The sequence below is a fragment of the Thermobia domestica genome, chromosome 3, assembly GCF_964235325.1.
Source record: "Thermobia domestica chromosome 3, izTheDome1.hap1.1, whole genome shotgun sequence".
NCBI classification, from domain to species: domain Eukaryota; kingdom Metazoa; phylum Arthropoda; class Insecta; order Zygentoma; family Lepismatidae; genus Thermobia; species Thermobia domestica.
Window position 1 is genome coordinate 157,060,734 of NC_137456.1, and position 14,382 is coordinate 157,075,115.

Sequence of the window (14,382 nt, forward strand, 5' to 3'; positions counted from 1 at the left end):
AGCAGTGATGAATTTTATTAGAAAAACTTATTAAAAGTTAGAAGTCTAATCTCGTACTAAACTTTACAACTATTAAACCTTACTATAACCATAACGATTAGTGTACTGTTAATACGTATGAAACCAAAATGTGATTTTTCTCCTCGGCAACATTCGAACTTCGTACCGCAAGGAAGTTTAGAAATTATTAATCCTAGATAACACGAATATATTTTACACATTTATTTCACCAGTATTCCAATACATCTGATCTATTTTCTTCTTCGCATATTTAAAGAGGATGATTTCTCATTCAATAATTTGTACAGTTACACATACACTTAATCTCAGGTTATACGGTGGTAAGACGCGGTTGTGTAGTTAAACGTTTGAGTTCAAATTTAGTTATATTATGTGAAACACTGTTAATAATGTCGTTTAAAACACAGACAACGTGGAAGGTCTTTGTGTAGTTCTGATAATTTGCATGACTTCCCTTACTCCCATGAAGGTCACTTTAACACAAGGGTTTCCAGCGAATACCAAAGCATTATCACTTAAGTTGATGTTCGCTTGAGTCTTTCGTAAGAAATCCACACCAAGCACCAGTTCAGTTGGACCTTCTCTCACTGAAAATGAAAAGAAAGTAATGTTAATATTAGTTTAATATATTTGTATGCTATAGATAGTATACATTTTATGTGAAGAGTTGCCTTTAAGAAGTTATGTTCAAGTGTAATCTTTGGTATAGAAGGTTTATCTTCTCTATATTCACTAGCTTTTAATGTATGTTTTAAAAGTGGAACAATTACCCTGTAGCTATGCTATACATACATATCGGAATTTTCTTTGAATATATATAGGCCTATATATATATAGTGTTAATGAACTATACTGACAAATTGTAAGAGGTGATTCCTTACATCAAAATAAGAGAAAAAGTTCATATGGACCTGTGGGGAAAAGTGCATAGTTTCAGAGTTAAGGCTGTCCAAAATCGCGAGAAAACCAAATTTCAACAGGCCCTATTTCGAATTCCAGAAACTGTGCATTGTGGTCCTTAGACTTTTTCGCGATTTTTGACAGCCCTAGCTCTGAAACTATGCACTTTTCCCCACAGGTCAATATGAACTTTTTCTCTTATTTTGATGTAAGGAATCACCTCTTACAATTTGTCAGTATAGTTCATTCATTAATACCTTGTATACTTGCACACATTAGAATATCATTATCAATAAATATATTTTCACTCTCTATTTATGACAAATTAGTTATATTTCATTAACTAATTGTTCCATTACATTTATCATATTTCATTTATATTTATTTTCTTTATAATACTATGTTTACCATTTAGATATTATTTCAATTTACTAACACTTACACTATTTACTTTTAATATCGATTAATGTTTCTACCAACTTGAACATTGCTTATGTATTTATTATTTCTATTGAAGACACCTACCCGTTACATTATGTTTCGTTCCACACATTTACGTTAACTGATTATTCAAAAAAAAAAAAATAGAAAATCGTTTGTAGAACTCTACGTACTGACACCAGGAGATGTCAGCTTTTAGGTGTCAACATTAATTTAATGTCGTACAGTTGCAATTATTCTATTTAGCGTTCTTTTTTTTTTTTTTTAAGTTTTTATTCTACGAATTTAATTGAATCGGAGAGTGGAAGAACAGTACAAGTACAAAATTGCAGTTCATGGATATTTCAATAAGAAAATTATGTTATGGTGTACTACTCATGGATTTCATGTTTAAATTACTAATAAGTTGAAAATTGATTACTGATTCGTAGGAACGAGTTTTCCTATGTATTCAACAATTATGTTTTGAAGTTAAATGTAAACTTATTTTGGACTTGTACTGTTCTCCTACTTATCAATTCAATTAGGCTCAGAAACAATATTAGGCTTGATTTATATTATCCGTTCAGACACATGACGTACGAGACGAATATAATCGAGAAGAATGTCCTCATTCAACTCCTGTCCTGGCTGTGCTACGTGTCTCGAGCGATTCGAATTGAGTCAAGAAACGTCTATTTTGACTCATATCACTGAAGTGAGAAAAAAAGACATTTAACTGTTAGCAACTTTGTCCAGTGAGTAAATTTATATTGTATACCTATATATGTTTGTTGGTGTATGATAAAATATCTGCTGCTCAGCATGGCAAGTACTGTAGTGTATTGTTTACTATACTGCTGTATTTTTCTTTGTTAATGTTCTTCTTTCTCCATCTTCTTCTTGGTTAGTGTTCTTCTTTGTGGTATTCTTCACTAGTAGAGATTATTTGTTAAATAAATAGTGTTCTCCTTTGTAAGGTGTGTGTTGTAGGAATTTACATGGTGATTCTTCTTTGTCTGAATTCTTCTTTGCGTTCTTCACTGTGGCGTTTTATCTGAGAATAGTGTTCTGAGAATTTGTTGAAAAGTGTTCTTCTTTGTGGGATGGTTTTGTAATTTAATTGGAGTTTATTTGTAAATTTATGTTCTTCGTACGCTAAACATAAATCCCAGGAACTTTAAAATCCAATTGGAATTCTGGTCGTAGACTCTTGGATGATAATAATAGTTCATTGGAGAAGTAAGTATTGGTTGACCAAATATTTTATATAAATTGAACATTAGTAACCTTGATAATAGTGACTTATGAAAATTAGATACAATACTTAAAAGGTTAATTTGAGATCAAGACCACCTTTAGTTTATTATAAATCTAAAAATGAATGTTTTAAGAGTTTGTCTATAACAAGAATGTTTCACATACAATAATTAACCTAACGTAAATACAAGGATTTAGATTTTAGTCTTTTGTCTAATATATATTTAAAATATGCATTGATTTCAATATTTATGTTTCTTTATTTTACTTCTGATTCTTTTGTGTTTCTATTATTATTTCCTTTCTTTTCTTATCACTTTTCAAATCTTGAATCCTCAATTGTACTTGTGTGGATGTTACATAAATATATCGTATATTACATATCATGTTGGTAAGTGGAAAATACTGTAAGTCGCGTGACATTTCTTTATTTGAGAGTAAACTTAAATAAGTAAGTTATATATATATATTTGCTATAAGTATGTGTATATAAGTAAGATGTTTATGTCACCTTTGGACTACTACGTACAGTAGTGTTGGGTATAAACTAGGAAGTTGTGACATACAGTTTTTCTTTGCTATTTTAGAATCATAATGAAATGTACCTAACAAAACAAAATATAAAGCATTACAATAATATTTAAAAAAAATTGCCGTAAGTACCATAAGAACACATATTGTAGTGAAATACGAGTGCAGAAACAGAAAATAATAATACTGACATAGAGCGCACACAGATGTCTTCAATAACCATTTACAATGACTTCATACATAATATCGTATAGGCTCCGTTTAATTGGAATTTTTTTTTCTAAATTAACTACCTGTTGTCCTTTCTTTGAGTTGCCCGTTGTATTTAAGGAAAGGAATCATAAAGCTTGAAAGTATCCAATGAGACATTAGGATCCTTCGTTAAACTTCATAAGAAAATGTACCGGTACTTTTTGACTCAGTTCTTTGCTCAGTTCATGTCATTTATCTGAATTTTAGGGAAGAATATTAAAAAAAAAATGTACCGGTAGCATAGAAGCCAGGTTATATCTGTAAATACTACTTAATAACTGTTTCAAATTCTCTTTTTTTATATATCAGAAACTTGGGTGCGCAGTTAATGACGTGAATAATTCGGAACCTACAATTATGCAGTATGTAAAAGGTCTTAAATATTATTAGTACATATAATTGTATTTTGCGTGTACTATCTGGCTCACTTCTTACATTTTTCATATTCTTCATTGTTCTTGAGTTATGAAAATTAAAACAATGAAGTGAAGTTAGCGAAGGTCAATACATTTAAATTCTAAACAAATTAAAGATATTTTTAGCAATTAACAACAAGGTTATTAACATGGAATTTATAATCAGTATGCTAAGTGTACAAAAGCAGGGAAAATACTTTAAATGAACACCCAAAATCAGTGGATTGAAAAGGAAATAGATCCGACATATGCTTCTTTATTCTCAATTTGATTCGTCTTTACTCGTAGCCACGAAATGACAAGCAAATGCTAGAGGAAAAAAAATCAAGTTCTGGTTTAGCTCACTGGTTTACTTCTTCTATTATATTGATTTAAAAAAGTAATTCGTAATCTAAAATATATTTGCCTAAATAGAAGTTAAAACTGATCTGTGAAATATCAAATGATTGTGTTATAATTTATGGAATACGATTTTATTCGTTCGATTTATAATTTTTCATTGTTCTTTTTGGATTGAAACAGTTCCGGTTCTAGTTATCGTACAAAATTCCTTTATAACTCGTTAGTCAGTTCATTTGCTCTGACCTACGTAGGTGCTACTAAATGATTACTTTCTAAATAGTATTTCTATGGTGCTTCTACAGTCAAATGTGAAATAAATAACTATAATTGAAGGTGTTAGTTAAAGTTGCCTCTACAGTGTCATGAACTCGAAGAATGACATCGATTTGCCAGAAAATAATTGGCGAAAACTGTTGATTCGACATTATAATACTGATTGTTTTAGATCATTTTTACATGTTACTCCCTTCTTATACCGACTCTAGAGTTTATCGGGATGTCTCATACTCTCGTCTCAACTTAGGTTTAAATATCAACGGGGATACCACTAATCAGCTTAACAACCCCAAAAACTATGAACTCAACGTTAATAACGGTCGTTTTGCATTATTTTTATACGTCACTCTTTCTGACGAAGTTGGGATGTTAATGTGGGTTTCCCTTGGACTTAAAAGGTATTAAGAAGGTCAGTATTCATTTCAGCTACTCAGAAACCTATTAATTCGACACTAATAGTGATTTATTTCAATTATTCGGACCACCTGGATGTCAAGTGGTCTAACTCCAAAAAATGAAAAGAATGGACTAATGCTTTAATTCATTTCTATACTTTTAAAAGAAGGGGTACAGTGGCTCAGTTGTAAAGCGCTTACCTCTGATGCGTGGTGTCCCTGGTTCGATCCCTGCCCAAGCAAGTTTATGATGGACTATATCATATTCGTGGGTTTTCTCGGAGCACTTCCCTTTACTTCCACATTTTAATTCCACCAAATATTCCATAATCATTCATTTGCCCTAATCATCTATCTCCCTTAGCCTAAAGACCATAAATGTTGGACGTTAAACTGAAAGATTTCATTTTACTACTTATTATACTACTTTTTAATGATTTTTTTAAAAATAGTGATTACAAAACTATAAACTTCATAATTATGGTTTTGATTGTCAACATAATACACATATCAATTGTTCATGAGACGTTGCACTTCAAATATCAGTGCTGATAAAAAAAAATCAATTTTGGAGTTACGTCACTAATAATCTAAGCGGTACATTAATGCCCTCTCCACCTCTGCAGGGAAAATGTTTTCCTCTACATTATTGTTTTCCAGGTTGTAAATCATAAGTGTATCGAGTTTGATTAAAATTGATCCTGGCACTCCACAATTATGATGGGACACACGCACTTGCACTTATATAACATTTTACTGTTATTGGACTTTATTCCATACCAGTCTCCACAAAAATTGCAGAGAGTAATCCAACTCAGAACATACAAAAATTAATCATAAGTCTTATACCTATTATCGCAAAATAAATGCAGATTTTGAGATGCGGTGATGCAAAGCCTTACGTAATGTCTGTCATTATCTGAGAAAATTTTGCAGTAAAAATTTGTTTTCTCATAATGTAGTTTGAGATGAACACTGCATTTGTACCTGTAAACATCAAGCCTCCGTAAAGTAAATCTGCACTGTGGAATGTAACGTCGCTTATGAAAAATATTTTTTTGAATTTATTACAGAGTCTAATTTGTCCAAATGGCGAGGTATGTGTAATTATTTTGTATTAGTATACCTATTCGTCATGTGTACCGTAGGAATTTTGAGTTATAGACAAATGTATGCGTGCCGAATACGTGGATGCTCCGGGGCTCCAGCACCCACACAAATAATCTTGTGGGTGCGGCGCACCTACAAGAGTTTTAGTTTGGGTCCTGGTTTGAGCTCGTTTCTCTTGCGTTTAAGTCACCGGTGTTACCGACTGAGCTAGGGCAGCCCCAACTTATCCTTATAATACCTGGTATATTTTACTGTAGCACAGTACAGACCTTTATGACAGTGTTCATAAAAGATTTTAACTAAAAATAAGTCAAACAAACACCGAGACTTCTTTGAAAACATATAGGCTAACAGGTCCCGCCATTAATATGCACCCGCAGAAATTTTGGAAGGCCGGCGTCGTTGGACAAATGAAGGCTCGGACTGGCCAGGGCAGGAGTTCAGGGATTCTTGCCGGGGTCCCTCTCTCTCTCTCTCTCTCTCTCTCTCTCTCTCTATATATATATATATATATATATATATATATATATATATATATATATATATATATATATATATCAGTGGCGTATTTACGATTTTGTTTCGGGGGGGTTTGCTAACTTTCGGGGGGCTTAAGCCCGGAAGCCCCCCCTAAATACGCCACTGATATATATATATATATATATATATATATATATATATATATATATATATATATATATATATATATATATATATATATATATATATAATGACTATTGAATAACATGAAATGTAAGATAAAACATGTCTCATGTTGGAGCATAGTTACTCGTTGTAGTTTGTTCCGTTCCCAGAGTTCGGTGTCCCCAGCATTGAATGTAAGGAGTGTATCGAAAAGTAGTTAGCAACATTGCATATGTCAGGAAAGTCAAAAGAAAATATAAAAAGTGAAGCAAACCCACATTTTTATTAATAGAGAACCTCTATGTATCTACATGACAAAGAAAATACAACTTACATGTCCCGTCGTACATATGAACGTAGATTCTGTTTAATTCCAGCCATTAACCGTTGCACAGTCTCGACGGTGCATTTCCTGGATGCTGCAGCCCAGTTTCTCTTGAAGTTCGCCATGTTGCGCACTGGTTTATCATTCTTTCGGAAGTTGCGTTTGACAATTGCTCAATATCTTTCGATTGGACGGAGTTGTGGGTAGTTTGGTGGATTCATGTGTTTCCCTACAAACTTGATGTTCTGTTCATTGAGCCACTGTACTGTCGTCTTAGCATAGTGTGCCGTTGCTAAGTCGGGCCAAAACAAGGGGGGATTGCATGCCTTTTATACAATGGCAGCAGTCTTTTTTTTAGACATTCCTTTCGGTACACTTCTGCGTTTATGGTGGATTCTGCATAAAAAATACCGGAGCGCAAACCACAGGAGCAGATTGCCTACCATACCAGTACTTTTTCCCCAAATTTTTCCACGTCAACGTACTTCTGTGCAGCACATACATCCCCAGCATTACGTGCAGTATAATATTGGGGTCCCGGAAGTGTTTTTGAGTCCTCTTTTACGTACGTTTCATCGTCCATCAACACACATCGCTCTGGTGACTTTATGATGTTGTCATACAGCTTGCGGGCTCTTGTTTGTGCCGTTTGTCTCTGCTTTGGTGTTTGTTTCGCACGTTTTTGCTTCTTATAGGTCTTCAAATTATGTCTGGCTTTGATACGCTGAATCATCTCTATGGACGTTCTCGCTTTGGTAGCCAAATCCCGCACAGACATTGATGGATTTTGGTGTATCAACCGCACAACTTCACGGTCGAGTCCAGGGTTTCTGGGACCCTTTTTCGCCCGGATCTCGGCATATCTTCAAAGCTGTAATGTTCACCGAATTTCTCAATGACTGATTTCACAGTTCTATCATGAACCCCACACTTATTTCCTATCTGATTGTATGTTATGCCTTTGACGATGCACCAATTGTGCAGGATTTCCCACTTCACTTCCCGTTTCACACGCGTCATTTCCCATTCAACTCGGAATACAGCAACAAGCACGCAGCTACCCGTTTACAAGACTTCAACTGACCAGGTGCTTCCAGGTTTTGCCGTCTATGCACCCTCGCAAGTGCACACCGACACCCCCAATGTTGCTAACTACTTTTCAATACACTCCTTAGTCTTGAGGTCCTATTATTGGAATGAAACTAACAATACAATAAAGACCTATTTGAGACCGTTTGTTTGTGGCCTAGTAAGAATACATTTCAATAATATGAAGATTGGGGCTCCAGCATCATATTGTCTAAATATGTATTGGGGGCCCCACAAATGCCGAAATGAGAAGTCCTGCTTGTGCTCTCTGTTAGTCGTTTGACAAGTTATTGCACCACCATAAAGAAACAGAACAGGTCCCCACCCTGGGGCCCTATTACCACGTAAATAAAGCTGACAGCTTTATGAAGAAAAGCTCTCCTCCACAGTGTGGAAGAAAGGTTTGAACCTCCTTCTGAATTACTTAAGGATTTGCGGTTGCTAGATTATAAGGGCCTTATGCAGAGTCGTTTTGATGCGTGGTTAGTGCCATACTAAAGGGTTAGACTAACATATGTTTCCTGCAGAAGTCAGGCCTATAGTATGATGCTAATTATACGTCAAAATGACTCTGAATAAGGCCCTATATGTTTTAACGAAATAAAAGAACAGCTTCCAGGGAACGCATTTGTAGCACTTGCAACAAAGTTAAATCTTAATAAGGCTCAACTATCGAAAGAACTTGTACAATTCGCAAACATGTACGAAGCTTTATCTGCTGATATCTTAACCTTCAAAGAAACTGGACAAACTACTAAACAGGGATACATCGAAGGAGATTTAAATGCTGAAGGCTCCGAAGAAAAGGAAGGCCAAGCAATTGTGAAAACTGGTAGAGCTTGTGGCACTGCTTATCCTGTGCAGCAGTATTCTTGTTGACTTTATACAACAGGCGAGTTCATTTAACGCACTTTATGTCGCCTGTAAATATGCCTTAACATTATCATGTACACAAATGTGCTGCGAACGAGTATTAACAAAACCGAAAATAATTAAAATTGCCCTCTCTCCTGTCTCAGGGCATATTGGAAACGTTTATATTAATCAGCATGAAATATGACATCTCTAGTACTATTGATGTTAGAAGAGCTCTGTGAATCTTCCGTAGAATAGGAGAGGTTGATGCACTGTTAACTTAGAGAGTGGTTAGCTTCTTGTGTTTCCTTTCACTTTGAATCTAGCAGCAGCGTCATAATATGATTCAGTAATATTTCTTATATACTTTAATACTTACAATAAACTATATGCCTATGTGCTAATAACTGTTTTTGGTTTCCTAGAGACATATAAACTATAAATAAATTTTGGTATACACATACATTAGGAGACATAAGATAAAATCTTAAAATGTTTCACATATAATTGAAGGCTTTTCGGCTTTTCTGCGTCCACTGGAACAACATTCGTGAAGCAAAGACTTCATCTTTGGGTTATAACTATTCATAATACTCGAACTGTGAGTATTAACTCTAATTTCAGGTTATATTCATAATGTTTCTTGGGGCCCGAGTTGATGTACAGATATCAAAGAAGAACTTGATAAGTAGTTAGAGGTGTACACAATGCGTATGCAAAATTTCAGTATGATATCTTGAAAGTTAAGAGTGGGATTTTTTTTTGAAAATCCCCTTAAGGAAAGATGTGATGTCACGCCCCCGCTCCGATTTGGCGGCACCAAGTTGACAATCTGCTTCCAAAACGCATCTGGGGTGTTCTTTGGTCTATGTTTGACTTGACCACAAGAAACAATTGCCTTAAATGCCTCTTATAGGACCTAAATAAGCGGTTAAAGACAACACTCCATTAAGGTACGAAAATGTACATGGATCGTAAAAGGGATAAATGCTTAATGTAGGGTGGCGGTAAAGCTTGTAAAATATTGGATGCCCTAAAGGTGAACGGTAACAACTTGCTGTAGTTTATTGTGTTCATGTTGCATAGTTACTTAAACAGAATTACGCTTAACATGAAATACATATTTGTAGATTTCATGTAAGTAATTATAACATTTTGATATTTAATACGGATCTTGTCTCAATGATAAACAGAAAATCATTCATTTCCAGTATCATAACTATCTATTTTTTTTTCGAACAAAGTCAGGGAGATAAGTATGGAGGGAACAGCGGAGCAGTGACTGTTAAGTAGTTAGGTTTAACGTGACCCGCAAACAAACTACTGCTATTACTATAAGATTTTTGAAACATTAGCTTTCAATATTAAAATTATAATTTGCTTACTTTACTTTTGAATACCATCTAAACTGTTTCAGAAATCAACGTTGGCCACATTCTGGAGGATTACTTTGAAAAATTTATTGAATAGTAGTTAGTTGTTTATTAGGATCATGCAATTGGGACTTATAATATTGTAATGTTAGCATGTTCGTACATATATACGTCCAATACTCCTAATGACCTCTTGAATGGAAATGAATTCTTGAATTTTGAATTTTGTAATAGAAAGCTAGAGCGATTATCATGGCGAGTTTATTTATGGATTCAAAAGTTCTAGTGCGTAAATCTCTTTTCTGTCCAACAGACTTTATTGGTTTATGTTATTAACTACTCCGGTTACTGTGATTTATATGGATTGATCATGTAATTGAATCACTTGTAATTGGAGCAGTGAATCAGAACGTTGAATCACGTTTACTATAAATTGTAATTGCTCCGACTAAACAAAAAGGTGTGCTATCATTTTAATCATCTTACTAATATTTTGTATCGTTTAAGTAGTGTAAATGTTTCGTATAGTGATGGACATGGTGAGTAGTTTTTATATTAAGTTTTTGGCTTTAATTTGTATTTGTCTTGACAATAGAACTTACCAACATATAATTGAACAACATGCTTCATTCCCTGGAAGTTCAGTTCTATGTACTTCAATTTCCCTTCAACATTCAGACGAGATTTGTGACCTAGGGAAACAAAAGAAGAAAAAAAGACATTAATTCGGTTTAAATGCTTATACTTAAACCACACACAAGCTTTTTAATATAACTAATTTTAAGTCGATAAAAGATGTATTAATGTAGCCTACAAAAATATATAAAGTAGAGTCATTTAAATTATACGAAAGTGGTTCAAATTCCAGTCGTATTTTTCAAAGGTAGAACTGTTAAGAATTTGAACGTTATTTTCCGAGTACTGATAGACACACTGTTGATCCATAAATTAGATAGAACGAATGAGTCCAAACATTTTAAAGTAGAGTGGAAGTGGAGACCAAACGCTCGTTGTGAAGAGTCAAGCATTGTTGTGAAAGATGTGAAATCAACTGAGAATATTTGGAATATGGTTGTGCAATACTGGGAAGAAATATTGCCACAATCACAAGTATATATTAATAAAACGGAATGAAAATATGTAAATTTAGCTCGTGCTCCTAATCAAGCCGCACTGATAACGGCATAAACGTCCAAGATGAGAAACTTATTCTCAGAAATCGGCACGTAATAGTGAGAAAATTAACTTCAGAAATAAACATTAGTGTTGGAGCGGAAACGTCTAGACCAGAGAAAAGCTGCAGTCTAATACCCCTTAAACACCGATTTTAAAACTAAAAGCAGCGGAAAAAGAAATAATAATACAGCATTTGCTGTAATGTAAACATGGAGTCCATATCAATGATGAGAACTATGTTCATGCTTACAATCGTGAATCAGAAAGATGCAGTGTGGTTTATCAGCACACAAATTATCACCGCCGCCTACCTCGTTCAAGACATAACATTCCCTCGATAAAACGTTAATGAAGGTACTATAAGACTGCTAACGTCTACTTCTGAGTGATTTATTGAAACATGGCATCACAATCAACACAGACCACTACAATAATTTCATATTTTACGTAAACGAACGAGGCTCTGAGAAAATAATGGTCTCAAAAGCAGTGCTGCATTTATAGTCCTGAGGCTGACAATACTTCTGTATGCAAGTCCGTGCATGGAGGAAATTATTACTGAAATATATTCTCTTGTCCATAAGGAAGTGAAAAAAGTTGGGTGTTTGTCCCCCACACTTTTTTTTTTTTGCAATGGCGGCTTCAAGATGGCGGCCATGGAAAATCACCTGTAACAATATTACCACTTTATAACTTGCTAATAAATAAAAGTTGAAACACCGTTTTATGTCTGATAAAGGAAAATGGACATAAAATTATTTTTAACTAAAATGTGTTATCATGTGTGGCCGCCATGTTTAATAATGGCAAAAAATACTGTTTCGTTAATGCATTTTTTGTGTTCAGCATCAAATAATATAACATGATGCCAAGATATTGAATATTTGTGAAGTATACAAAAGAGTTTGCATTAAGAGCTTTCGAACGGTATCAGAATCATTGTTCTATCTTTAAAAATAACAAAAATATTCCACTTTGTATGGAGCAAAGCGAAGAGGCTTGTGACCTGCCAATGACTGTAATTGACGCAGCACTCGAATGCCTTGAAAATTCCTTATGCATGTTGTTAGTGACAGCCATCTTCGTACTAATACTGTTATCATCTCCTGTGCTGTAAGCCACTCTTCCACCTGTCGGTCATTTTGTGGAATTCGAGGAGCACTACTGCCAAATACAAATTCCATTATATAACTTTTTGGCATTTTATAACACATTTAAGGTTTACGTTTGAATCACTCCCGTATCTTATTAAAATGATGCTTATCACCTAACATCCTTCTTCGATGTTTATACCCAAACAAAGATAAAAGTCATTCACAGCAGTAGTAGCTGATTTTAAGAACGTATATTTTCGGTGTGTATATGAAATATAAATAATACTGACTAAAGTTGTTACAGGTAAAAGCAGCGGCGTCTCTTGAAGGAAAGCACATCGAGTAAAATTAATATTTTATCGCAACAAGATTCATTAAGTTTCAGGGAAGTATGCACAAGAATATTATTAGTGGGGCCGTGATGACTCAGTCCTAGACTCATCTCAGCCGCACGGAGTCCCTGTTCCATAACAGCTCCTGCTAAGTGGGGTTCTTGTGCTTCTTTCGCGTGTGCGTGTTTCTTTCTCGGAGTTCTCGTGTTTTCTCCTAGTTTCGTCATTTCACCATTATCCTCGATCTTATTTTACCTTTATCCTTGGCCTCGACGCATAACCGTGAAACTTTTTAAAGAAAACAAGAATTAGGATAATTAGCTAAGCTTTCTCCCCTTAACTTGTAACAATAACATTTAGATTCTGCTGATGTGATTTACGTCAAGAGTTGCCACTATATCATATAGGTAAATAGTTTAAACAGCTTAATAGTTAAATAATATCGCATAAATAGTTTAACCCTCAACCGTTAACCCATGTTAATACGTATGGCGAGAATTGAACTTCGGACCGTTATTATTTCCACTCTAATCTATTTAAAAGAAGAAAGTAAATATTCAGAATCTACTATGTATTCAGACGATAATAAATTATATAAGAAATAAAATATTATTATAATATAACACTGCTCGAGAGTAGTCGAGTAGTAACGCCATTTAAAACTTTCCACAGTGTTAGGATCAACACATGGTTCGTAAGCTGATCACTTATGGGTATGTGATATGCAGTGATGCCTGTTGTCTTCGTAGACGCGCAAAGACTAGAGGCCAGTCACGCGTCAGTAGAGAGAAAGTAGTGAACAAGTGTTGACGTGGCAGCTGCGGAGTAGAGGAAAACATTTGCAAAATTTCAGTGCGTCAAATGACGTAGGAGATTTGTTTCTGTAAAAGTAAGATTTTACTATTACTAGAGGTATGCGTCGATAAGGCCATACTTGCATAACAGTATGATATAGATAATATATGCAGGACCAGTATTCTTACAATTAGTATAGAAAAAGTGGTCAAAACAAAGTCTATTCCTTCCAGAAATAACGCCGCTATCGCGTCGGAAAATTACGCCACTCTATCTAATCGCTAAACGAAAATAATACTAGTGTTAAATGTTTTTTTTTTTTTGTTTTTTGAAGTGGCTATGAAATGTGATTCGTCTGATATTTGTTCATTTCTTTTCCAGATGGGAAGGAAATGTCAAAACATACTGGCCAGGTGGTCTGAAAATGCTTTACGCCAAGCTATCGTAATGCTTTACGTCATTGAGCAGGGTATAAAATGGCAAGAGCTGCATGTGCATTTAACGTAAGGACTGGGTAAAACGAAAAGACAAAAAGCTCATTCAAAAACTTGGTCGCAGCTCTGTCACCCTTGTGAACCTGGCCCCCCCACCTCTCGGTACAAACGATTTCCGCATATCAATAAAAAGTACTTCGTTTGTACCGGTTTGTACCGCAAATATTTTTGTTTGTACTGTACTGCAGTATGAGAAATTAAGAAAACAAAGTGGGGGGGCCAAGTTCACGCAGCCCCCCCACATTGTCCTAGGATCGATTTATTTGTCTCATTTGAAAGAT

At 34.7% G+C, this 14,382-nt stretch overlaps 1 protein-coding gene across 1 annotated transcript in view; it reads right to left on the reverse strand.

Annotated features, from left to right (window-relative positions):
• Positions 1–207: 207 nt before the first annotated feature.
• LOC145680826 (protein DDI1 homolog 2-like) overlaps positions 208–14,382 on the reverse strand; it is a 114,052-nt gene continuing 99,877 nt past the window's right edge. The window contains exons 4-5 of the mRNA XM_081751920.1: positions 10,813–10,902; positions 208–608 (exon numbers count right to left, since the gene is read on the reverse strand). Coding sequence (XP_081608046.1) covers positions 418–608; positions 10,813–10,902 — 281 coding nt within the window. The 3' untranslated portion in view covers positions 208–417. The remainder of the gene's footprint in view (positions 609–10,812; positions 10,903–14,382) is intronic.